This window comes from Melopsittacus undulatus, chromosome 10 (assembly GCF_012275295.1).
Source record: "Melopsittacus undulatus isolate bMelUnd1 chromosome 10, bMelUnd1.mat.Z, whole genome shotgun sequence".
NCBI classification, from domain to species: Eukaryota; Metazoa; Chordata; class Aves; order Psittaciformes; family Psittaculidae; genus Melopsittacus; species Melopsittacus undulatus.
Genome location: NC_047536.1, coordinates 22,864,179 through 22,891,323, shown reverse-complemented (window position 1 = coordinate 22,891,323; position 27,145 = coordinate 22,864,179). Strand labels below are relative to the sequence as shown.

Sequence of the window (27,145 nt, the reverse complement as noted above, 5' to 3'; positions counted from 1 at the left end):
CATTAAGAAGTGCTTCACAGCACTTGAGATGCTCACCCAGAACTCCTATAATACCAGTGCTTTAAAATACATTTTTTAGAACAGTACACAACAGATACCATTGCTATGACACAAACGTAGAGCTGAGGCTCCCAGCTCTATCCTAAACCTGTTGCTTCCACTGTTAATTCAGCTTTGACTTCTCCTTAGTGTGGGCATTTGGACGTGAGAGACCAGAGTGTTATTACAATAAACCAGCTGAAGCAGCCCTCTGGCAGTGTTGCTCAGCTGTTGTTTTCTACAAGAGCAGTACATACACCCAACTAGCTTTAAACACCATATGTTACTTGTGTAGAGAGAGGCCACACAGCAGGTAAGTTATGGCCAGATTAACCACCACAAAAGAACTGACACCAATAGCCCCAGGTGAAAATTAATTGAGATATTTAATACAGTGCAATCCATAGTAGTTTCTTAATTAAAATAATTGTGTGCATGTACCTGAATGGGTTATGAATTATCACAAAAAAGCAATCGACATTGTAGTGCTAGGTAGAAAAATGTACAACTGAAACTGAAACCTTCCCTACTTCCAAGATAGCATCTGCCAACTGCAAAGCCTCCTGACCAATTGAAATGGGAGTAGTGACTAGGTTGCTGCAGTGACAAACACAAGGCTGGCCACACATCAGTCAAGGGATATAAATAGAACTTGCAAAGAACTAAAAACCTAAAGCATTTTTGCACCTAAACACAATAAGAAGCCGATGGTGGCTTACAACTTGTCCTGGTTTGGAAATGCCTTACGAGACTCCTAGACACACTTAAACTGAGTTAAAATGACAGAGTGTTCTTTTTTCAGCTGACTTCAATTCAATATGGCCCAAAGTTTGCAGATGAAGATCCAGCAGTGGCAGCAGCACAGTCCAAAAGCTGAATGTTTTGATTTTGCAGACCTTTTTACAGCAATTCAACCGTCTAAACTGCAGGCAGTTCCCTCTGCTCCCCTCTCTTTCCTTTGTGCAGACCATGCTACGCAGAAAACAGCAATGCAGCTCCCACTGCTTCGGGTTAAAATTAAAGATAAAGACATTTTGCTTATGCTTTCTCCTCAACACAACACATTTGCACCCAGAATAGGTAATCAAAGTCTTTTGCCAGCCGGTTACTGCTGTGGTTACATGGTTCCTGCCCAAGCTTCCAGCTCTTTCATGTCATCATCTTCCTCTTCCTCTTTCTTCTTGGCTGCAAAACAGTAAAAGGAAACCAATGAGTGAGAATCTTGGCAGAACGTGATTCTTTGCAGGAGGGAAGCCCCTGTGCCACTGACCAAACCAATCCATGAAGCACCAAATGCCAGCAGAGCATAAAAAACACACAAGAACTGAAGGAAAAGGTGCCTTCTGGAGAAACCAGCATGGGCTGAATTTCCTGATGTTATCACTTCAAGTGGAAAACCAACAGCTTACGTGCAGGAACACGGACTGCATGAAGGGTAACATGTGACCAGTGGTGTCTGTTGGTTTCTATCAGCCTCCAGCAGAACCCAAGCCTTCAGCTTCTGAGCCCCTCTCAGGGGGACACAGTTTCTTACAGGAATTCATCCCATTTTACAATGTTTCCCCCATAAAAACTTAATTCCTTATTCCATCATGAAGTCTTCAAAGGGCAACAAATAAGACTCTTCATCAGGGACTGTAGTGATAGGATAAGGGGTGATGGGTTCAAAGCAAACCAGGGGAAGTTCAGGTTAGATATAAGGATGAAGCTCTCCCCTGTGAGGGTGCTGAGGCGCTGGCACAGGGTGCCCAGAGAAGCTGTGGCTGCCCCATCCCTTGGCAGTGTTCAAGGCCAGGTTGGACAGAGCCTTGGGTGACACGGTCTAGTGTGAGGTGTCCCCACCCATGGCAGGAGACTGGGACTGGATGAGCTTAAGGTCCTTTCCAACCCAAACCAGTCTGGGATTCTATGATTCTACTGTGATTTGGTCTAACCAGGTACAGAATTTGGAGACCTCCAAGTCTCGTAACAGTTCAAGCTCCTCAAGGGGCTGAAGATCTAACCAAGGGGATGTGCTACTGCCCTCCTCTAGCAGCAGGTTGGATGGGAATGTTGAGCAGCACTGCCTTTGCTATCATTTCTGGTCCTTCCAGGGGAGCAAATGCTGCTATTTGTCATAATGGGACAAATTCAGTCCCTGAAGATCAAACCATTAACTGAGCAAAAAGGTTTTAACCCAGAAATAGCTGCAATGGTTTTGCTTCAAAGGGAGAAAAAGGGTCAAATAATTCCTACTCAAAATGGTTTGTGTTATTCCCAATGAAACATCTGTGTAAGAGGGAACTGAGTCAGCTTTAAGGCAAACTCTAGACCTACCATTTGTCCAAGTTTGGAATTTGGTTTGCTATATTAAGCTCTTCCAGTCTCCCATAAACAAAACCAGCTTTTCCTTCAATTCCTTCTGACATCAACTCAGCTGACAGACAACAGCTGAAAGTTTCTCATTCAGGCTGATTAAGTCAAAATCCAGGCAGCTCCTGAGAGCTGGAAAAGCAGGAAAGCTCAGGAGCATTTTCCATTCAGTGACTGAAAAGGACGTAATAGAGGCAGCTCTACTGCAGAAGGCATATTACTTCTTTCCAATGCCTTGTTAGGTGAAGTAGCTGCTTTGAAAGCCTGACTTATGATGGCCAAAAGTAAACTTTTAATCCCAGTGTCTATTTTAAGTGACAAACAATTTAGGTTAAATAAACAAAAGCAAAGCCACACCAAATCCCCACCCAGCACCATCCCAGAACCCCAGAGTTTTCCCAAATGTCAGCCTTGGAGCAGTTTTATTTAAGTAGGATGCCCTTTAAATACAGTAATGGAATACTAATTTCCATCCAAAAGCAGCTTAACATAAAGCCTATAAAACACCGAGTTTTATACTCATCATTTTTACTACAAAAACAGTCATAATTTGTATTATTTTTATTATTTTAGGAAGTGCTCTGTCTACATAAGTCTTATGCTGTACAGTTAAATATGTGTACAATTACAAAGCCTCTTACTAGTGCACAGCCACGTCTACCTAATATAATGCAAGAATATTATGTATTTGGGTGTACTTGGGTTCAAATCAGTATGGTTTAATGTCCATACCCAAAGACTCTTAAGAGAACAAAAACCATTTAACCAGCTAGGAAATCAAATGAAAAGGCACATGCTTATTTCATCTGTTTCTTCTGCTTTTGGATCTGAAGCTAGATGAAGCCTCAGATTAAAGCTATTTTGATAGAACCTACTCCCCTCTCATCATCACTTGTCAGCAACGCTGCCAACCAAGACACAATGAGGAAAACACTAAATAAATTCTGTCACAGGAGAACTATAAAGACACAAGGAGCAAACTTCCCAGCATGCCACCTAAAGCAGAACCTTGCTGTTTGGCAGTGACTGATGTTGCCCAAGTCCTTGTAAGCCTGCAAGGGGAGCAAGGTAATTACAGACACTGACCAAGTGGGACTACCTTCAACCACTATTGTTTCGGGCTTTTTTTATTTAGGTAAGCACACAAATTGGAGCCACAAAGTCTACAACTTATTCATCACACACTAAGGCAGATTCAGCAAAATAGGCTACTAAAGTGTCATATCCATTAATGCATGCCAAAGGTATTCCAGCTTGGGGATATTTCATGAGGTATTACTTCTAGTGCATAGAAGAGTAGTTCACATTTAATAGCAGCTTTGAACTGCTTGGGTAAATATGAACATTTCCTGCCCATTCCCCATGTAAAATCATCACAGTAATTAAAATTTCCAAGATATATGTGCTCAAAGACTGGGATGACCCAAAGTTTGGTGCTGTCTGGCTTGAGTATATGCAAATCTCAGAGGCACCAACAGCTATCCCCAAAGGGGACTCTGAGTTTAGTTCTAAAAGCTGTGATCAAGTTGAAAAACAAAGCAGCAGCCAGGAAGCATGGTTCAGTGTGGGAATCTGCAGCAGCCTGGGACTAATTCCAAGAGCTCATTTACTCTCCACTCCCTTTTTTTCCCCCTTAGGATGTCTGTCAAGATTACCTCCCTGTTGGGCCAGTAGCTACTGGCAGAAGGCTTCCTCTTAACACATCTCCACTCTATCCTGAGCATCACCCATGCTGTGGATAAACTGGTAGTGCTAGAAGAGATAATAACTGTTCCTGTGATGGATATTCATTTGCATGGTTCTGAAAGGCAGGTTACCCCCAAGGAGAAACAGCACAAGATGTATTTGTGATTCATGAAGCAACTTCTCTGCATTGCCTGAAGTTACATCTCACATCTGAGGAGCTGGCAGTTGAAATAAACATACTTTGGAACAATCCAAGATGTTTTTGATAAAGCTCCATCCATACCTGGCTTTGATGGTATTGATATTGAGGGCACATTTGGTAGCGGTACTGTCTCGGGACCACTTATTTCCAGCAGGTTTTTGTCTAGTTCTTCTTGTTCTAGTTCCTCTAGTTCTGCCATGAGTTCATCCTAGGGTTTTAAAGGACGAAAAAGAAGAAAAAAAAAAAGGAAGAAATTTTAAGTCATATTTATTAGCAAGTAGGTTTAGATGGTCGTATTATTAAAGAGAATAGCTTAAATGCACAGGATGAGAGCAAAGTGAGGAGATGAGGAGCCTGAATTCCTGTACATGAGCTCTCAGTGGGTAAGGAAAGCAGTGAAGGGAAGAAGAAATCTAAGTTCATTTTCAAATCGGAGCATTCTCAGCAGAAAGTCAGGGCCACAGGTGCTGTCTGCACTGTAAGAACAGCCAGTAACAGGTTCTAGGAGAGAACTTCTATCCTAGAACTACACCTAGACACATGCAATAGGCAGATCTTAAAAGAAAGATCTCATATGAGTCAGCATCCCTGGAGGTATTTAAAAGACATGTAGAAGTGGTGCTTAGAGACATGGTTTAGTGGCCTTGGCAGTGTTGGGTTAACAGTTGGACTCAATGAGCTTAAGACTCTTTTCCACCATAAATGATTCTATGATATCAAGAGGCAAATTTCAAGCATACCTCATCAAATTCTTCCCCAAATCCTACTGGCTTGGAGATGGCTGTTGAAATCTCATCTGCCAGCTCTTGCTGTTCTGCAATGTCCTGCATTAATTCATCTACTTTATCAATATCCCTGGAAAAGAAAGGAAAGAGTTCAATAGAATCAGACACTTTCCCAAGAGACGCTTCAGGCTTTATTTCTTGGGTACTGCAAAGACACCACACCATGGTGATATTTATAAGGTCCTTTCCCAAAATATACTTTGCATGCAAGTCTGACTGTTATCCCCATCTCAATAAAACTGTGCATGTGTATTTCACTTTGCCCTTGCAGCTCAGCTCACAGCATTTATATACAGAGCTTTCATATGAAGAGGTTTTCTTCTGCATTACCATTATTAATAATAAACTGCTCTGTTCCCTCATCCAGCATTATTACATCTATAATTTGCTTCTGAAGCAAGTACAAGATTCCCACAATGCAGTTTACCTTTAATTACTGCTACAAACACAAACTCCACTGCACAGAAAGACATTAAAGTCTTCCCTTGAGGCTTAAAATGCTTACTGCTACTAGATGGATCTGTAACTGGTGCACCCTCCCATCTGCTTTAGACTACACTGGTGCTAGCTCTGTTTTGTACAAAACCAGCAGCTTCGTGCTGTACAAAACTGTAGGCAACTAAGAAAGCATGATACTTGCATATTTTGTTCAATATCAAAGTATATCTAGTATTTTAGTTTAAGTTAGAGCATTCTAAAAGAACATTTAGCTCCTCTAGCTCTACCTTTGGTTATGAAACACTTGGCATTTAGCAGCTCAAACAAATGACAAACTAAACGTCCTATGGAAAGATGCAGAAGGGAATAACTTACATGTTGTCATGAGCAGCTTTCATAGCTTTAGCAGCAAACCCCATGTTCTTAAGCACTTCAGTGTTCGTGTTGGCATTCTCAAGGGCTTCCCTCTGAAATTCAATTGTTGATAATGTGCCATCTATCTGTGCAAGCTGCTTCTCGTACCTCTTCTTACGCTTCAGGGCCTGAAGAGCAGCTGAACAACAAAGAAAAGGGAAGGATTTGTGAGATTTATGTCCAAAAAGCCATTCACATCTTGTCCCAAATGCCACCCAGCACAGAGTACATTGCACATTCTGTTGCTTGCTGTCCACTTTTCTTCCTAGATAAACTAAGCTGACTAACCCTTGTGTTCACCTCCTTCAACAAAGCTGTTTAAAGGTGGCCAGATGCCCGCTGCCCACCTCCTGTCACACAAAGAAGCATGCCAAGAAACTACTCAAGGATCACTCATAATGCACCACAAACCAGAGGCTACACTACAAAACCCAACAGGTTCAATAGCCAGGCTAAGCCACCTAAAAATATCCTTGTTCACTATCACTCCAACACATCAGGGCACAGCTGCTGGTGCAGTTCCTGCCAGGTGAGGTTACAGAGCTGCAACAGGTTCCTACAGGAGCAGCTCATTCAAATACAAACTGTTTCTTCAGCTTTGCTGCTTAATGCTTTGAAATGCACATTTTGTATGTATCTATAAGAATTTCTATAAAAATAAGTTTTGTGTATGTTCCCTATGACTCCAAGGTCCTGTCCACACAGCACTCTCTACTGACGGACATGAGAAGAGAGATCCCACCACTGAAACTGGTTTGAGCCATTTGCTGCTCACAAGCAGTTGTACAATGCAAGCTCTTGCAAGAGAAGCCCACCCACAACAGCACCAACACAGAGCTCCACACCCAACAGGGATCCACCAGTGCAGGAGGACTGGTCCAACTCGCTGCACAGGTTAAGACCTCTCCAAGCTCAGCTCCACCCCACTCAGACAGGTATGCACGCAATGGATGACAACAGGCAACAGCGAGCTCTTCCCAAGACACCCAGACAGGCACCAGGTACCACACTGTTCCCAAAATATTGTCAGTGAACACAAACTGCATCTGCATCTGATCTGCACTTTATGTGGCTAAAAGCTTTGGTAGGAGCCGCAGTGTGTGCAAAACCTACCAAGCCCTGAGCACTAACAGACCAACACCAAGTGTAACATGGAGTAAAACCCAAGTACAGCTTCCCTTCATGGTGTTTTTACTTCTCCTCTTGTTATAAACGGGCTCGTCCACTGAATGAGTCTTGGTCATGTAATCACAGCATATTTTGGGTTGGAAGGGACCTTAAAGCTCATTCAGTTCCAACCCCCTGCCAAAGGCAGAGACACTTCCACTAGAGCAGGTTTCTCCAAGCCCCTGTGTACTTCACAACCTCAGCGTGGACACAAGCTCTATCCTGCCAGCCCTGCTCCCAGTTCCTGAACTCAGCCACATGCACACTTCATTCCTTCAGTGCTCTACATCTCTGTGAGACTCCCAGCAGGAAAGAGTTACCATGGCACAGGATCAGCTCTTCTGAAAATCCACCCTGTGACCTCCCATAGCTCAGTCACATGCACCAGGAATGGTGGTAAATAAAGGCTTTGGACCCTTCAGTCTCCAAGTGACGTTATCTCAAACCTTTGCAGATTTCCTGGAGTGAAGCAGGAAATCCCAAGAGCAGACAGCTTCCCTCATCTCTGCTCCGAAGGGGGTAAGTCTGTGACATGATGAGTATAGTCCTGTAATACACACAAAGTAGCTCCTCTCCTAAAAGCAGACTGGTCCTGCAGCCACTCTGTACTTTGTCAGATGCCATCATGAGAAGCTTGACAGTCCTTCAAGATGACGCCCTGGCATCCAGAACCCTACACATATCTTCAGTTCTGCAACTAGTTGTGAATCTGCTGGATTTGATTACTTTAGCAGTACACTGATGGATGAGAGAAAGAAGAATTGCTTTGTGAAGGCACTGCCAAGGCTCTCAAGGGCAGTCACACAGGTTAATCCAGCAGAAGCCACTGAAACCACAGAGCTCAGGTCACTTCAACTGTTCCAGCAGAACCCAAAGACCCAAAATAAGCCCCTTCATTGCTTTTCACTCCAACAAACCAGTGAATCTCCCCAGTACTTTGGGTCCAGTCCAACATCCAGCCTCATCTGACAGGAGCAGGAACAGGCCTGGGGTTCTGTGTAACACATGACAGCATTTGCTCTGCGGAATCAAGCACAACACAAACATCATCTGACACGTTCCAGCTTTATGCCAGATCACAAAGTGCTGAGTAACACACTGCTCATGTATTTAGTCTGGTTAATTCTGTGCTAATGGCTTTATTAAGGATATAGAAAGTTTTCTTACTGAAAGATAAAGCTGTTAATGGGCTGTGGTTATGTAGTGACAGATGCTGGGAAGTGTCAGCGATTAGACGCTCTTTATGGAGGATTTTGTGCATCATGGAGAATTATTGGCAAACCCAGAGATTTTACAACCATTAGACAAGGCCAAGTAAACTATGATTTATGTACAGCTCCCCACTGCAGCTTTCTCTGAGAACAGCTACAGTTTACCTGCAGTTCAGGCTTATGCACTCTGAAAACAAGCTGCTTGGACACCAAACGCTGCAAGAATCATTGTAAAAGAGCTTGTGATGAGCTTGTATCAGGACTGTGACCCTATGCCCTCCCTTTCCCACACACACACCAGTTCAAGTGTACCAGAATGCACTGCCAGCCTCCACTCTGTGTTAGAAATCCTTTCCTTCAATCATTTATCATTTGTAGACAGAGATCAAGGCTCCTGCTTTTACAAGCACCATACATAGCTCTCCAGCTTGCACAGCAGAGCGAGGATCCACTGCAAGCCCTGAAGACAGCACAGCTCTCCCACCTGGGTGCAAGCTACAGCACTGCTCCTGCCCAACTCCTGCTCAATGACCTCCAGCCCCTGCTCAGCCTCCTCTATGAAATGCCTATTTCAGTAGCCTAAATGCAGCAAGGACTGCTCCACAGCCCCAGCACTATGCACAGGGCAATGCACAGAGTTTCTGTGGCTGGGCAGTCTGGAATAAACATTTAGCACAGGTTGATTAACATCAAAGTGATAAATGAGCTTCTATGCTGAGGAAAACCTGACACAAGGGATTTCCACTTTTTGCAGCTTAAAGCACTAAGGAATGTGGAACAAGGCATTCAGGGCCTCAAATTAGATGATCACAGCTTCCTGCAATTCATTTTCAGCTGGGTTTCCAGCTTAACCAGCTTTTAATGTAAAGTGGTTGTTTAGAACTAGAAGGTTTTATTAAGCTAAAAAGTTAACAAAAAAAAACAAGTTAATTTAGGACACTTGCATTCATAGAATCCCAGCCTGGTTTCTGTTGGAAAGGACCTTAAAAGCTCATCCAGCTCCAACCCCTGCCATGGGCAGGGACACCTTCCACTGGAGCAGCTTGCTCCAAGCCCCTGTGTCCAACCTCCCCTTGAACACTGCCAGGGATGGGGCAGCCACAGCTTCTCTGGGCACCCTGTGCCAGCGCCTCAGCACCCTCACAGGGAACAGCTTCTGCCTAAGAGCTCATCTCAGTCTCCCCTGTTCTGGCAGGTTAAAGCCATTCCCCTTGGCCTGTCCCTACAGGCCCTTGTCCCAAGCCCCTCTCCAGGTTTCCTGCAGCCCCTTTAGGCACTGGAGCTGCTCTCAGGTCTCCCCTTCAGGAGCCTTCTCTTGTCCAGGCTGCCCCAGCCCAGCTCTCTCAGCCTGGCTCCAGAGCAGAGCTGCTCCAGCCCTCGCAGCATCCTCATGTGTGTTTAAGACCATTGCAGTTAAGTCAGTTTTCCATCTCTGAAGCCTGACTGCCCAGTTTGCAGCTCTTTCTGGTTGAGCACCACATCAAAAACCCCAGCTCAGAGCTCACAAGGAATTTCTACAGTAGGGGTCCATCTGGAGGCAGCAATGGGAGCCAGGGGCCATTTCCCAGTCAGACACAGGCAAGGGGGAAGAGCCACAGAATCCTGCTTGAAATGCAGGACCAGCACCAGTCTGTTAGGAGAGACAACAGACCTGCAGCTGTTCCACAAGTTGCCATCATACTTTACATACCTTACAGAATGGGGTACGTGACAGAGTTATAGATCCAAGGAGATGATTCTGTTCTGATCTACACCTACTTTGTCTCTACTCTCCTATTTAAGCACTGATTTCTGAAACTAGTGAGCAGCTGCACCATTTTTCCTGCAAAAAGTCCATACCATCAGCATAAACCCTACTGAAATCTTAGGTACTACGAGAGAAATAAACCATTTTTAAGTTTTCATTGAAGTCAAAGCTCTCAGTACTTCACCAGATGGGAATGTCATTGGCTCTTTTTCTCCAAAAAAATAGAAGTTTCCAGAATTTGAAATAAACAGGAACAAGAGACAACAGGCTACAAACACATGCTCTGGCATCACACACATGCAAGAAATGGATGTGCCTTTCAAGTTTAAGTGCAACACGGCCCATCTCTGCTCTTCATGGGGGCTGCTGTCACATCAGGCAGCAGTGGAATAGGCAATGCTTGGGCTCCACACCCCTAATGATGCCTTAACTGCTGCCAAGACAGTAATTATATAGGTAGGCAGCATCATTTAATAGCCAGCTTTAACTGCTATGGAACTGCTTCAGCAGGACCTGTGACTGTATATTAAGTTTAAAGCCTTTATTCTGCAGCCTAGCCAGAGTTCAGGTGCAGAGGAGACAGTCTGGTCAGCACTCACTGTCCCATGAGCAGCCTTCCCTTGGTGTGAAGGGATGCTTCAGGAGGGTGCTCCGTGACACCACAAGTTTCACCTCCCAGAGCATCCTGCCTTTGGGTTGGGATTAACTTGTACTTGAAATTTCATGGAATGGTTTGTGCTGGAAGGGAGCTTAAAGCTCACCCAGCTCCAACCCCTGCCACAAACAGCAACACCTTCCACTGCAGCAGCTTGCTCCAAGCCCCTGTGTCCAATCTGGCCTTGAACACTGCCAGGGATGGGGCAGCCACAGCTTCTCTGGGCACCCTGTGCCAGCACCTCAGCACCCTCACAGGGAAGAGCTTCTGCCTAAGAGCTCATCTCAGTCTCCCCTGTTCTGGCAGGTTCAAGCCATTCCCCTTGGCCTGTCCCTACAGGCCCTTGTCCCAGGCCCTTCTCCAGGTTTCCTGCAGCCCCTTTAGGCACTGTTAGAAGATAACTGAAGACTGTTAGAAGGTCTCTGCATGTTATATCCCTATTACTTATAAACCCATTAGTATGAGAAGACTGTAGTTGCTGAACCATTTTACAGCAACAAACTAACAAATTACTCTTCTAACCTGCTCACCAGCCAGGGATTAGATAACTGACGTGAGCAGAGAAAACTGGTGGTAAACTTCGAATTTCCTATTAAAAAGAAGTTTATCATTTAAGATAACCTTCACTTAATGAACCAAAACAGACCCAATGACAGCAGAAGATCTGCTCAAGCCATGGCAGTTGTTTTCCAAGATGATAGCAAGAACCTGCCAGTAACCACTCAGAATTTTACACCACCTTTACAGCCTGTAGCTTATCACTAACAGGCACAGTGTGTGGTCTAGCTCCTAGGTACAATGTGCACTATGAATTGCATGCACTTAAAATAGCCTAAAAAAAAAAACAAAAAACAAAAAACCCAAGCAGATAACACTTAGTTGTATTTTATTTGATTTTTAGTAAAGTTTTCAGCAGAAGGTATGAGGTATTCACTGGGGAAGAGCAGTTATATATGTGATTACAATTAAATTAAAGGTAATGCATTTAAAACTACCTGGGTGACTCCTGCCATTCATCAGACAGTGAGCAGGCTCAAAATGAGCTTCTCCATGTGACATCTTGATATGATCATTGTCTCTATTATCAGCTATGATGGGATGCTGGAGCCAATTTTTGTTCATAAAGATTTCAGCACAGAGCTTTGACCACTTCAAATGGATTTCAATAATTTATGTCCCCTTTTCAACTGGCAAAGAAAATGCCTCAGTGTTAATGACACCAGACTTTAACCTCTGCAGGTCCTTTTTACACAGAGAATCTCACAAAGGAAACATCAGCTCCCAGAGAGGAGTAAGTCCAGTACATCAGCAGCAGAGTCAAAAGCAGTTGGATTTGGACTGACTGATACAACTTGAATGGAAGAACACATATTAAAGTACATCTGAAGACCACATAACAGCCTTTTTAAACACATAATATTTTATAATACATGAAAAGCAATTTCTTACTCTGTTTTGGGGTTTTGTGTTAGCTGGGTTGGGTTTTGTGAGGGTGTACTTGTCTGATGCTGAGGGGGTTTTATTTATTTAGTCTTCAGTTGATGAACTCCAAATTGCTATCTGAAATTTCTGAATGATTTGCATTTCTGTGATAGACCCCTCCAGAAATTTCAGCAGTTTCACACTTCCTGTTTGTCCAGGGTGAACAACCAGAAGGCTTGCATCATTCTGCCTACAGAGGAACATCCAGCACTCCGACAGGACTGATAAGCAGGAACTGGTATTATGGTTTGAGTAGTGCACATTCACAAGTGAAAACAGTGGAGTCATGCAGCCAAGCTCTCCTCCTCCCTCAGCGCTGTGTGAAAAGCATGACTGCTCACCCAAATAGCATTTCTTGAGAACAAAGTGGAGTTATCTGTACGAATTTCATTTCATGTATCCTGGGCTGCATCAAAAGCAGTGCGACAGCAGGTTAATGGAAGAGATCCTGCCCCTCTACCCTGCTCTCATGAGACCCCACTTGCAGCACTGTGTCCAGTTCTGGTGTCCTCAACATAAAAAGGACATGGAGCTGTTGGAGCAAGTCCAGAGGAGGCCAGAGAATGATCACGGGCTGAAGCACCTCCTGTATGGAGCCAGGCTAAGAACACTGGGGCTGTTCAGCCTGGAGAAGCTGCGTGGAGACCTCAGAACAGCTTCCAGCATCTGAAGGGGGCTACATGAATGCTGGAGAGGGACTCTTCATCAGGTACTGTAGTGATAGGACAAGGGGTGATGAGTTCAAACTGAAATAGGGGAAGTTCAGGTTGGATATAAGGAGGAAGTTCTTTACTGTAGGGGTGGTAAGGTACTGGAATGGGTTGCCCAAAGAAGTGATAAATGTTCCATCCCTGGCAGTGTTAGAGGCCAAGTTGGACACAGGGGCTTGGAGCAAGCTGCTCTAGTGGAAGGTGTCCCTGCCCATGGCAGGGGGTTGGAACTGGATGAGCTTTAAGGCTCCTTCCAATACAAACCAGTCTCTATGATTCTATGTGGTTTTGAAGTATTTCAACCTGTATATAATTATTATTAACAGAGCCATTATAATTCTTCATATTTTCCTTGCAATATTTACAGCACTTTAAGTGAAATAAGAAAAACCTCCACTGGGATAAGAAGCTGCAAGATAATAAAAACAATTTTACTACATGGTACTGCATTCAGAGAGGAAAAACTGACTATGAACATATGGGTGATTTAGTTAAAAGTCAACAGCCCTCCTGCTTCTGCACTTGAGGAAAAGTAGTGTTAATGGGCTATTTACACATACAGCAATTCTACTGCATTAATGCTTTAAAATATCACTAGTAGAAACACAGATCTGTAGATACAAACAAGGAAGAACTTAAGACTTCTATACCCTGTCAACTCCAGATTTTGCTGGCAAAAACATGTCTCAACTCAAGAGGAGCAGGAGGCCCAGTTATTTCAAAGAACACTGGGGAAAACTGGGAATATAATTGAAGAGTTTCACTGAATTCAAAACCAGACCTGTACCCAGGTCCATGTGTTTATGAACCCAGAGTTTAACTCCACTGGTTGCTGCCTCTGCAAATATGTGCTGAAAAATCACATTCATATATATAAGTAAAAGGCTTCTCAACAAGAAGACATGTGGGTTAGTAACTCTGACTGAGGGGGAATATAGCTTTATCTCACATCTAATTCTTACCTTGTCTATGGCAAATGAGAGAAGAAATTGCAGCAGCAGAGACAGCACTGCAGAAGGACACCAGCTGTATTCATAGGGGATGAAAGAGTTCCAGAGCAACTTCACATATTATTATGTACACCAAACATCAGACATACCAAAACAAAGAGTGCAAGATACCTGCCGAGGAGCTCCCCAGATGAGGGGGTCTCCAGCAGAAAGCCCAGACACTGAAAATGATTGAGATGCTCAACTTCCTGTTGCCTGGCACACTGCACTGTGTATCCATCTGCAATGTGCTCAACCGAAAGAAGTATCAATATTCTTGCTACTCCTGAAGATACCACTCCATCTTCCTCGCATTTGCCTCAGCAGCAAATTTAATCACAATCAACATCCTCACTGCCCCTGAACTGGGATAAACAAGAGGGACCAGGAGGTGTAAGAAGTCACTGGCTGCCTTGCCTGCAGTGGAGGAGCTCAGTCTTAGGCACCAACTCTCATCTCTCATTCTACTGAGAATTAGCAAAGTGCCTACAACATCTCAAAAAAATTCCTAGGAAGCAAAAAGGCAAATTAAAGCAACTCACAAAATGTCCTCCAGTACTTCAAGCAGCTAAAAAGGTAGATTTAAATCCCCTTACCAAACTTCTTAGAAGATTTCTGTCCTATCTGTACTTAAAACACAAGATTACAACTTTCACTTGAGCAAAGCAGTGCCGGAACATTTAGCCTATTGCGCAAGAAATTAAACAACAATCAGCACTCCTGGTCTAAACAGCTATAAAAATGTAAAGGGAAAAAGTACACCAGCAATCACAGCTATGATCCATGCAATACCCACAGCAAACAGTAACCACCACCTCCTTCAGTGACTGCAGCACTGCTTGGTCCTCTAATCAGCATCAGCTTGACCTTTGCACCAGCAGCTGATGTTGTCCTACATGCCATGGCTGACATGCAAGGCTGGAAGTGTAACGCACTTCCTTGTCACACTCCCTCATTATGAGCTAGTCACACACAGTCATTTTCATGTGGAGCACAGAAAGTGTGTTTCCAAAGGTCAGAATCCATGACTACAGTGGTGTTCCTGAAACACAGAGTAATATAATGACAGGCCAAGGGGAATGGCTTGAACCTGACAGAGGGGAGGCTGAGATGAGCGCTTAGGCAGAAGCTCTTCCCTGGGAGGGTGCTGAAGCACTGGCACAGGCTGCCCAGAGAAGCTGTGGCTGCCCCATCCCTGGCAGTGTTCAAAGCCAGATTGGACAGAGGGGCTTGGAGCAAGCTGCTCCAGTGGAAGGTGTCCCTGCCCGTAGCAGGGGTTGGAGCTGGATGAGCTTTAAGCTCCCTTCCAACACAAACCAGGCTGCGATTGCACAAAACTGCTCTTTTCTCACAGGGAAATTCCCAACCAACCAAATTACTTATGCTTAACACTATTTTTGTGATTAAGTCACAAAACTCAGAAGATTCTATCCTTAAGTGGCCCATTTTGAGACCTTTAACTCCTGGGGATGAAGCCAACAGCTGCCTGGGTAAATCCAACAGGCATTTTCCAGCTTTGGGCAATTACCATGAGAGTGTTGCCAAGTCTAAGAATTTGGCTGAGGATGTCACAATATTTAGCACTTCTCTTAACATCGCATCTGGTAAAGTTCTGCTATTTGGAGATATGAAAACTTATTTTATGTATAGTCAGATTCCAACACTAACAAAGAAGGAGGAAAAGTCAAAACCACAAACCTTTAGAAACCCAGAAGTTCTAAAGCAAATAAGAGAAACCGTATTTATTTCAATCAAAAACTTCACTTGTACTTCTTGAATCCCCCTCCACACACACAACTGGCCACACTGCAGTGCACCTCCTGAGGCCACAACTGCATTTCCTCGTGGCAGTCCTGCTCCCTTCAGCAGCACCCAGCTCCCGGAGCCAAGGGTGCTGCCAGGGAAGCACTTCCCAGAAGAGACTTTCTACCACTGGGTTTCCTCCCAGGACATTGCCCATGCTGAGCCCACCATGGGGATGTCATCAAGACATGTTATTCAGGGGGGACTGCAGTGACTGTCCACAGCTCGTAGCCAGCCACAATGAAGCTTGCTTTATAGCAACTTGTTTTCTTTCATAACTAACAAAAATCACCTGCAAGTTTCTGAATATCACTGGCTGATGTTGCTGTCACCCTGGCCTTTGTGCTTCTTTTAAGTTCCACTACATCTGAGCCACCTCAGTGCAGTCACCTGGAAGTAAACATGACATCTTTAAACCTGAATAGGCTCCTGCCAAGCCATGAAAAGCACATACAATGTGGATGTTTGGTAACACGTAACACAGCACCACATTAGTGGAAGAGCCAACATAGCCAGTGTTATGAAAGAGGGACTCCAAAAAGTCAGGTTTTACAGTGAAAGATACTGCAAGCCTTTGAAAGCATAGAGGAACCTGGCAGTAACCCAAATGAGCTCAAGACGCAGTTACATAGCCACCTGAGGAGGTTTGTACCTGCAGGGTGGTGACCATGGTGCCAAGCCTCTTGGATCACTTGCTGTCTAAGCCAATTCCTGACCTCAACACATCACAGCTACCAGATGAGGGACTGGGGACAGAGCCCTGTTCATCTTGCATTCTGTTCAGAAACAACTGCTGGCTGAAGAGTAGCTGCTGTGGAAGGTGGTACTGATTATGGCTCCAAATCTGATCTGCAACGTGCAGCAGCCCAGCCCAGGATGCAACATCAGTTGGACTGAAAGCACTTGCTGAGGGGGCTCCCTGAAATGGGAGAGGGCAGGGTCTGCAGGAGCACAGGCTGGTGAAGAAGTTCAGAATCAGAAATGCAGCAGTCATGACAACCTGTTCTGAGCTCAGCCCTCACTTACTGCACACAAGAATCAGCATGCATATCCCAGTGTGTGCCAAAGGGACAGCTATTTGGAGAACCCAAAACTTCCATCATTTGCTGCCGATCAGGACATGACTTTCAAGATAACCACTGTCTGTATCATTACCCTATTCTTATATTTGCCCCTATAAAAATGGTTGTTGGCAAGGCTTCATTCAAAAGTGAACACGGAGGAAGCCACAGCAGACATTTTCCAGCCGGGCTTCCAAGTGCAAGGACACCATGGGCAGGACTATTATTGCCTTTGCCACAGCCAGGCATCAAGCATCACTAGGGCAGCTTGTGCTCTCCTGTGCTCCCACCAGCCCTCAGTACTGGCCACAGGGACGGTTTCTCACCTGCAATCTAAGCACATCCTTGCAAGAAGAGCTGCCTCCATCTGCCAACATCTTCAGCAACTGTGACACTGCTTCTGCTCAAAGACTCCACGGGGATGATTACAGAACTAACCTCCTTATCATGTGCTGTGGCCTTGGCTTCTCTGAGGGAAAGCAAAGGTTTCCCCCCAACACATCTGACGTGGGGCCTATTTGTTTCAGGTACGTTGTGTCCAGTTTGCTGGACAACTGGCTGCAAACTTCATGGAAAACATGCAAGCTGCTTCAATTTGTAGTTTTGCAAAAATCACCTAGTTTTAAGTGCTGTGAGTGAACAACGGGATTTTACTTTAGATCCCACTTCCACACTCCCTCTTTTGGAGCCTTCCTGGCTGCAGGTCAGGCCACATCCTCCCTGCCTGCACCACATCCCATGCAAAGTCTCTGGAACAAGCAGGACACACTGCCTCAAAAACCAGACAGGGCAATGTTAACAACTTCGTTTTTTCCAAACCAGATGGGAATTCACAGGGCAGAGCAAAAAGCTGCCAAAATCATCACAGTGGTTTCTTCCCAGCCACACCCAGTGAGTGCCAACAGAACATCCCCAGCCTGCTGCTGCCTCCACCAAGAACAAGCACACAGGAGCAATGCAGAGCATCTCTGCAGGCAGGAGAGGGGGCTACCAGAAAAGCAGGCACAGAGGCCTGTGGACATAGAATAGTTAGGGTTGGAAAGGACCTTAAGATCATCTAGTTCCAACCCCCCTGACATGCAGAGCTGCAACAGAAGTCTTGCAAACATGTCCACTCAGTCCAGTAGAACAGGCAACTATAAGAGCTCAGAAGTGGTGATACCCTCCTGTGTAGGTCATTCCTGAACGCCAAACCAAAGAGCAACTGCAAAACAACCAATAATCCTTTTCATTGAGAGCCCTGGCTGCAGGCTCCTCCTGGTGTGACACCATCCCTCCCTTTTCTGTGTTTGGTTAATCCCCTGCTCAGCAATGAAGCATGGCCATGACCTTCCCCATCACTTCAGGCCTGGAAGCACTGGGATTTGTCAGGAAAGGAGCAGTGACCACTCTGCATTCCAAGGCCTGATGCAGCACCTTTCCTACAGTGACCTGTGTGCCCAGCAGCACTGCAGACTGCACCATGGAGTGTATCTGAGCACCCAGCATCCAGCCATTCCTGACATCCCAGCAGGTCCAGCTGCAATCCTGCTGCTCAGCCCAGGGGATGTCCAAGTATGAGCACATGGTTCCCACCAAAATCCAGTCAGAACAAGACAGAAGGAATGGACAGGCCTGAATGATACAAGTAGAAAGCACAATAACATCCTAGTCCAGATACACACTGCACAGCTCAGCACTAATTCTGTTGGTGAGAAACAACCTAGCAGTTCTCTGCACAAGCCTGAAGGGGTTACAGCAAGTTAACAACATGCATCACCTGCAAATTCCAGCTTTGAACCAGCACTCCTTAAGCAGGATTCAGTATCTGGGTCTGGAGCGTAAACTGATTCTAGAATCCAACATTTGGAGAGAAAAAGGTAATAAAACTAAAGTAGGTGGCTGCAAACATGCCAGATTTCCCTTCTGAAAAGGCTTGATAGAGAACAGGGACAGAGGAAGGATGTACTGCATCAAATTCAGTTCCTAATAAGTCTGGCAGAAACACCGGGAGTTTTGGCTTTATTTATGCCACCTTTTAAAGTTGTTTTAGAAGGTGCTTGAGACTCCCCCCATTCCTGTTCTATACTCCAGCAGTCAGTCTCCAAAAGCCTTTGTTAAACATAGGTAGGGCAGAATTACAAACTACAAGTTTTGTCTTTTTAAACACCTATTTCAACAGAGGAATTATTGCACTTTTCCCAAGAGAGGTGGTTAATGCTCAACTCATTCATCCCAGCGGAGATGAAGGACTCAACCAGCACTGCTGTCAGCTCTCTTGCAGAACCCCTGGTTTATGCTTAAGCACCTGGAACTCAAAGATGCATTTCACATTAGACTATGACTTAAAACACAGCAGAATGAAGTACTAAAAGAAGGGCTGAATAATGTTTGCTGTAGGACTCCTGCTTCCCCTGCATCAGCATCATGGAAACAAAACCAGGTTCACTGTATTTGACTCTGGAAAGAGAGATCACTTCTCCTGCCAAGTATCAAGCAGGACCTTAAAAGCATTTCTGGAAGCAATCCATTAACGTCTGAGCCCTTCCACACTGGTCATTCAAGCCTCTACCTGTAGCCAGGGCTGAGGCTGCAGTTTTCTGTTCCTTGGATTCCTGATTGGTGCAATATTCTGAACTACTCAAACTGCTAAAAAAAACTGCCCACAGCATCATGCAGGAGCTTCTAGTGTTACTGAATAGTCACCTGGGCCCCTGCCTGGGAGATCACACTCACATCACATTCATTTTATCACAAACAGTGCCTCTAATCTGACCAAGCAGGACAGGCAGGAGCTGCCCTCATCCTTCCAGCCACATTCCTGGCTCCCTCCCCTGCCAGCCCCAGCGTTTATGTGGTTAAGTGCAGAAAACAACCTTCTCTTTTTTAAAAAGTTTAGTTTTGGCTGGATCAGCAAAGTAATCCACCTCATGCACTGCCTACGCCAGTGCTAACATCAGCACAAGAGGAACAGGCAGGACAAGGCAGCTTGTGGCAGCCACATCTCTCAGCATGAGGCAGTGCTGGTTCCACAGGCACACCACCAAGCACCAGAAGCATGTTACTAACTAGTTAGTTTCTAGTTAACTAACTCAGCTGCTACTGAAAGTGGCACTTCCAGACACAGCAGCAGGTAAACCAGAGCAGCAGACTGATGTGACAGATTAAACAGAGGCAGGGGGTGGTGAACAGTACATTTTCCATCAGATCAGCTGAACTGACTTACCTGTGGCAGCCCTGTGATTTACTAAACTGGAGGTGGGCATAAAATCCTGGCTTTTGGCTGCAGGCTAAACGCAGTTCTCCTGTTTGTTTGATTTCATGCTGGGCGGAGCATAGGAGTGTTCTCTTTCCAGGAACAACCTGAATTTTTCAGGGATGGGTTTGCATCCATTTTGTGTACCCAGTCACCAGAGCTAAAAAACGTTCTATTAAATTACAGTGAAAGAGAAACTTTGACACCAGAGCATTAAACCCACTGCCCAACAAAAACACAGCTGACAAGAGATCATGAAATGTCAGCCTCTTGCTAAAAGCCTGAGTATATTTACTGCATGTTGGCATGGTATTAGCTTGTCAGCCATTCTGGTCTTTGTGTCCACAAAGGTAAAATCTCGTGGCAGGCAAGAACATAACTGCATTGATTCAACCTGATCTAAAGTCTAGAATGGACCACTTATGAAAATGGCATCACAGGACAGTGTCAGGTTCCTCTCCCTGTTGTAATTTTAACATTGAGGCATAATTTGAGCTTTGGGTTTCCACTAGAAACAGATTCTGGAATTGTCATTTCAAAATGAGAAGGAACCCCCATATAGAGAGGGACTTTCTACAAGGGCCTGTAGGGACAGGAACAAGGTGGAATGGCTTTATCCTGCCAGAGGGGAGATTGAGATGAGCTCTTAGGCAGAAGCTCTTCCCTGTGAGAGTGCTGCAGTACTGTATGGTTCTGCGATTCTGTAAGTAGCTGGAGATCAAGGAACTAACCTGTGGCTTCTCTGCATGTGTGTGTACTGCTCTGGCAGCCTGGCTTTGTGTGACCAGGCAACAGCCACAAGGAAAGGACTAAAACTGGAGCAGGGGTGATTAAGATCAGCTTGAGCTATGCTGAAAACGAATAGTGAGTCCCAGAATTTCATAACCCTTGGCAAGATCCAGCAGTTTGGTTTGGTTTGTGAAGTCTAGAGTGCCTGACAAAGTATGCCTGTGTGAGGAACCGCCTCCACATGGACAAACTGGAGCGGAATGAAAGGCTGCAGCAGCAGCACAGCACTCCCAAACCGCTGAGCTCAGAGCTGCCATTTCTTTTGTTAAAGCAACATCTCTTTTCAAGACATTTAAACTCCAAGGGGACACCGGCTGAGCAGTGTTCACACAGTGCTGTGCTGCTGCTAAAGGTGCTGAGGAGCCTCTTGAGGAAAAAGAAAAAATAAGATAAAGACCCAACTGTGTGCTGTTCTCAACACAACACTGAATATTTCCATGAGAACACAAACCAAAACACAACATAACCCCAGCTCTCCCCAGAACAGGGAACATCAACCTGCATCTTCTCAACAAACCCTTCTAAAGAGATGTATCAGCCTTCTTCTCAGCAGTTTTTCATCCCATGGATAAAAAACACCACGTATATTAAAGCTATAACAGTGGTCTCCCTAACACACAGCACAAGCAGCTGAGGGGCCTCACACCAACCGAACACTTGAAGTCTGTTGACCTCTTCCTTCCCCAGGAGCTATTTTGATATTATCATAGAATCACAGCGTGGTTTGGCCTAGAAGGGACCTTAAAGCTCATCCAGCTCCAACCCCTGCCACGGGCAGGGACACCTTCCACTGGAGCAGCTTGCTCCAAGCCCCTCTGTCCAACCTGGCCTTGAACACTGCCAGGGATGGGGCAGCCACAGCTTCTCTGGGCACCCTGTGCCAGCGCCTCAGCACCCTCACAGGGAAGAGCTTCTGCCTAAGAGCTCATCTCAGTCTCCCCCTCTGGCAGGTTAAAGCCATTCCCCTTGGCCTGTCCCTACAGGCACTTGTCCAAAGCTCCTCTCCAGGCTTCTTGTAACCCTTTTAGGCACTGGAGCTGCTCTAAGGTTTCCCCCAGAGCCTTTTCTTCTGCAGGCTGAAGCAGCCCAGCTCTCTCAGCCTGGCTCCATATTGTGGACTAATGAGAAGGCACCATCAGAGTGAATGAAAAAAGCAAAAGAAGACTGAAATGACTTGAGCTCCCTCAGAAGCCCCAGTGGTCACAGAAGTGCCACATCTGTGCGGCCAGGAAAGAACAGGAAGACCCAGAAAAAAGACACTTTTAAGTAAATGCTGAAAGCCTCCCATGCCAGGAAACTGCAAAGACTGAAGAAATCTACCCCAGAGAGTAAAGCTTTTAACTTCAGTTTCATGAGGAGTTGGCTGGTTGTACAGCATGGATACCCTAAACGCAGGTTGTGAAAAATATACATAGATAGTAAGTTCATCATTAGTAAAACCCTGCTAGAAGCCTCTAAGTTTCTGTGCTATCCTTAGACTCCAGAAGTGCTGCAGGAATTACTCAATGAGCCTTTAGAGACGTGGCTCACTTGGCACCCGAACAATTCCACAGTGTGCTGCAGAGCAGGGAATGTTTCCTCTCCTCATCCCAAGTGTACCAGAAGCCAGCTTTCCTCTGAGAAAATAGACACAGCATTCCAGGTTTTCCAAGGTAACTTTCAGGTGAGCTCCCTGCCCCACTGCTGCAGACACATGGGTTCTTCTGGCCAGCTGAGCATTACACAATCACCCACAGTGCACTTCCCTATGGACAGCAGGGATATACAGAAGGAGTAAAATGCTCAAGTCTCAAAGAACTAACAAAGCTTAAGGATTCCTCAAGCTTAAAAACTGTGATTAATTGCTTTTGATTGGTTTTACCTAAAACATTTTAACTATATCAAAGTGTTTCCATTAAAAAGATGGACTTGTACAAATAAACCAACATATTTTTATTTTCACTTCAATTATGTATGGATTTAAGAGACTGTGCATCAAAATTAAGTAATTTCTGGATTATAAACCAGCCTGAAGCCAGAGATGGAAAAACCCAAACAGCTTGCATATTAAAAGTGCAGTGTGTTGGAGCTCAGCTGGTGACTGGGATAAATGAGCAGCCCCTCAGTCTGTGCTGAGGGAACCTCACTCCCCAGCAAGCAGGTATCGGCTGCCTTTAGAGCAGCTCGGTAGTGAAAGGTGGCCTCTTAGTTTCATGAGTCCTTTAGAAAAACACAGGGTTTGCTTTCCAGCAGAAGCCTATCCCCAGCTCTTCTCTTTTCACAGCTCCTTGATTACTCACCAGGATCCTGTTCTTCTGCAAACCTCAATTAGCCTGACCCAGAATCCCACCAGTGAATGGGCAGGTTTTGCTCCTTCCTCCACCCCCAAAGAAACTTAATCCTTCCACTGCCCAAAGTGCTCCAGAGCACACAGAAGGGCAGCATGCACAGAAAGGCAGTGAGAGAGATGACATTACAGCAGAGCAAAAGACCGTAACAACCAGCAGCAGAAATAGAAGTTTAGGAGAAGTTCAACAGGACCACTGTTAAGACGGAAGATGCAGAAATTGCAGAAGGGGAAAGGTAGAAAGAGTGGATTTTAGTTCTCCTTTTCAGCCCAGTTCTCCTCTTAGGTTCAAAACTGCACCAGAAACTCAGACTTATTAAAACTGTTGCAATAAATGTAATTTAGAAGTTAACTTGGTCAAGCCTGAAGTCAGGCTCTGTTGAGTCCAGAAGACACCTGGGGTAGCAGAAGTGAGGCCTCTGCCACAGTCCCTGCTGCCAAAACAAACCACACTCCTGGGTGCTCTATGTACTCTATTGCTCAAACACAGTTCGAGCAGCAATCCTGGTGTAACACAGTTCTGAAGTGTGAAAGGAGGAGTAAAATACTGACCAAAGGAGTGATATGAAGCAGAAACTTATCAGTAATTACTGTATATTAACCCCTGCTACTTGGTGAAGAGCTGGAGCCACAGCCGGAGCTGAAGCTCCTGCTGTCACCCAGCACAGAGAAGGCAACACTGACACAAACTAAGCAAACTGCTTTCTTGAAGGTGCCACTTTTAACAGGCACTGCAGAACAAGGAATAAGCTCAGTCAAGCACTGAAATACCCGAGATAAGAACTCACTTCTTGTCTTCAGGCTGGCAGACCACGAACACACAGACCCACAGACTGGCTTACATTGGAAGGGAGCTTAAAGCTCATCCAGCTCCAACCCCTGCCACAGGCAGGGACACCTTCCACTGGAGCAGCTTGCTCCAAGCCCCTCTGTCCAACCTGGCCTTGAACACTGCCAGGGATGGGGCAGCCACAGCTTCTCTGGGCACCCTGTGCCAGCGCCTCAGCACCCTCACAGGGAAGAGCTTCTGCCTAAGAGCTCATCTCAGTCTCCCCTGTTCTAACAGGTTAAAGCCATTCCCCTTGGCCTGTCCCTACAGGCCCTTGTCCCAAGCCCCTCTCCAGGTTTCCTGTCTGCCCCTGTAGGAGTATAAAGCACAGCTTGTAAACGCATACCTAGAACACCTCCCCCCCCAGGAAGACCAAGTTCCACCAGTAAACACCAGTTTCTAGTTTCCATTTACAAGCCACATACCGCTTTAGGGCTGACAACAATAAAAGCAGATTTAACCAAACCCCCATATTCAGCAAAGTTTTGGTATGGAGTTTTTCTTGTTAGAAGCAAAAACAACACAGTAAAACAAGGCCTGATCCCACACGGGTGCGCTGCTCTCCGCGCTGCTCCTGCACACAGCGGCAACACCCGGCCTCGCTTCGCCTCTCCCTGAACCAAGGCACCGCGGAGCAGGGCCGGGATCTCTCACAGAGGAGCCGGGTACCCTTACGACACGGTTCCGGGCAGCAGTGACGCGGCCCCGCGTTAGTCACCCCCAGACCAGGGCTGCCCTGCCCTTCCCCAGGCTCCGGACGGGCCGCGCCGGGGCGGGGCGAGGCGCAAGCACTGGAGGGGGCTGCGGCCACACAGCGGGGCCTGTGCCCGGCCCCCCCGGCTCAGGCAGCCGAGCCCGGCCCTGTCACTGCCGGGGGACGGGCCCCACCGCTCACCGCGCTTGTTCTTGGTGCCGTGCTTGCGGGCGGCCGCCAGCTCCTGCTCAATCTTCTTCTCCAGGAACTCCTGCTTCTTGCTGAGCATCTCCTCCGTGTCGCGGAGCCGCTGGATCGCCTCCTGCGGGGACGGGCCCTTCCCGGCGCCCTTCCCGCCGGCGCCCGTCCCGAACAGCTTCCCCAGGAGCCCCGACATGGCTGCGCCGCGCCGGGCCGGGCCGCCGAGGCCGCTGTGTGAGGCGGGGGTGCGAGCACGGCCGTGAGCCCCGGTACGCGCTGCCCTGTCTCCGGACCCCTCACGAACCGGCCGCCGCCGCCGCTCTCCCGCAAGGCTCCGCGACCCCGCCCGCCTCAGCCCGCCCCTCCGCCCCCGCATACAGCTCCCGGCGAGCCCCGCGGCAGCCGCGCCGCGCCGCTGGCGGGAGCGGCTCGCAGGGGATGCTGGGAGTTGTAGTCGCGGCCCGAGCGCGGCGCGGAGCACGACGGGAAGGTGCGGTCTGCCCAAGCGGAACCAGGAAGCGGCGTCACGGGCAGCGCTGACGTTAGCGGGAGCGGGCGGGGGCGGTCGTGTCGCGACAGGCCGAGCTGTCGCGATAGCGCGAGGTGCGGGCCCTGAGCTGCCTGTTACCGATGAACTGCGCAAACCCGGAGCCGCGGTTGGTTCACTGATGGTGGTTCATCCCGATCATTCCGTGGTACCCAGCCTGCTCCCGTCACACGCTCCCACCTGTGGGGCAGCACGGACACGTTCCGTGCTCTGTGACCACGGTACCGATGCCCCGAGCACCCCAGCTATTGCTGGATACACGAGTGGTGTTTCCTTGTGCTCGGCCCCACAGCGTGGGGTGAAGGAGGTTAAAGCGTAAAGAGATTTGGGGCAGAAACAGTGTTTCCTGCCGGAAATGAGGCGCTGTGGGGAGCACGGTTGGATCGGGCAGTGCTCTACAGCACCGAGCGGCAGAGAGGAAAATGAACCAACTGCTCAGGAGGCGACAGAGCCCGTTTGTCCGCCCAGCACGCAGGGCACGCTCTGTTACACACTGCATAAAGAACCCCTCTCCAGGTTTCCTGCAGCCCCTTTAGGCACTGGAGCTGCTCTAAGGTCTCTCCTTCAGGAGCCTTCTCTTGTCCAGGCTGCCCCAGCCCAGCTCTCTCAGCCTGGCTCCAGAGCAGAGCTGCTCCAGCCCTCGCAGTATCTCCGTGGCCTCCTCTGGATTCACTCCCACAGCTCCAGGTCCCTCTTGTGCTGCTGCCCCAGAGCTGGATCAGGGCAGCAGGTGCAGTGATGGGTGGCATCTTTCAGCCGCCACGCCCTGAGGCTGTTCTGTGGCTCTGCTTCCACTCCTTGCATTACATTCAGTGCAACTGGTGAAAACCAGCTCCCAGCATCACCCTTAGACTGACCCATGCACAGACCTGGTGGGAAGCAGGGCTCAGGAAGGAAAGGCCAGGCCTACATCAGAACCTCCGAGCTGAAGGAGCAGCACACAACAAACACATCATCATCATCTCAAAATAGACCCAAGCACAGCGCTGCAGCAAGTGCCAGAGCCCACATAATGACACTGTGTAGTGCAGGTATGGAGGGGAGGAGAAGAGGAAGAGTATATTTAAGCAAACGATTTCCTGATGCTGTTCCCCTCCTGGGAGAGCTGAGTACTTAAAATAGATTAAACTGTGGGCAAGTGAACCCTGCCCTTCACAGCAGACAAGATGCTTCACAGAAGCACAAGAATTCCTAAGGAGGAAGGGCAGCCCAGCCAGCTCCACTCAGAGCAGGATGGTTCTGATCTCTCACAGCCACTCTGTGTAGAAATGTCTTTCTTTACACCGAGTCAGAAGCTGCCATGTTCCCCCATGACCCTGTTGCCTCTTGTCCCATTCCTGTGCACCTCTAATTGTCCAGCTCCACCTTCTCCACTCCTGCAGGCAGCAGCAAGACCTCCCCTTAACCTCATCTAAAGCCTGAACAATCCCCTTCTCCGTAAGGCCCTGGGCTCCATTTCCTATCAACCTCCACAGCAGGAGGTACAAAAGCATCACATGTAAGTGAAATGGGCAAAAAGGGAGTTGGGAAGTGAGCAAAGGCTGTGGGACCTGTCCTGAGAGGCACCCTGCGACAGTCTCTGGGGTGACTGAGGCATCCCATGGCAGCATAAAGCCAGAGGCTGAGTGTGGTAGAAAGAAGCCTGGCAGGACAGTGGAGAACAGAGCATCACACTTGGTGCTCTCCTGCCTGCCCTGGCTTCCAGCCCTGTCCCTGTGCTGGATTCCCAACAGGAAAAACAAAGAGAAGCCAAATGGATCCCAGAAATTGTCCAAGTCACAGA

The 27,145-nt window shown here is 47.0% G+C and overlaps 1 protein-coding gene across 1 annotated transcript; it reads right to left on the bottom strand.

The window, feature by feature from the left end:
• Positions 1–406: 406 nt before the first annotated feature.
• On the bottom strand, positions 407–25,150 carry CHMP4B (charged multivesicular body protein 4B). Its single transcript, XM_034066708.1, has 5 exons — positions 24,816–25,150; positions 5,878–6,055; positions 5,020–5,134; positions 4,361–4,487; positions 407–1,224 (listed from the first exon to the last, which is right to left on the bottom strand). The coding sequence occupies exons 1-5, from the start codon at positions 25,009–25,011 to the stop codon at positions 1,157–1,159; spliced, it is 684 nt and encodes a 227-aa protein (XP_033922599.1). The 5' UTR covers positions 25,012–25,150; the 3' UTR covers positions 407–1,156.
• Between the last annotated feature and the right edge of the window lie 1,995 nt (positions 25,151–27,145).

What these genes read in the sequence shown, in the direction of transcription:
- CHMP4B (XM_034066708.1), bottom strand. Translation starts at nt 25,011, where the DNA reads ATGTCGGGGCTCCTGGGGAAGCTGTTCGGGACGGGCGCCGGCGGGAAG. An exon ending in CGGCACCAAGAACAAGCGCG is followed by an intron (nt 6,056 to 24,815) that starts GTGAGCGGTGGG and finishes TTTGTTGTTCAG; the next exon opens with CTGCTCTTCAGGCCCTGAAG. An exon ending in AAAGCTGCTCATGACAACAT is followed by an intron (nt 5,135 to 5,877) that starts GTAAGTTATTCC and finishes TTTCTTTTCCAG; the next exon opens with GGATATTGATAAAGTAGATG.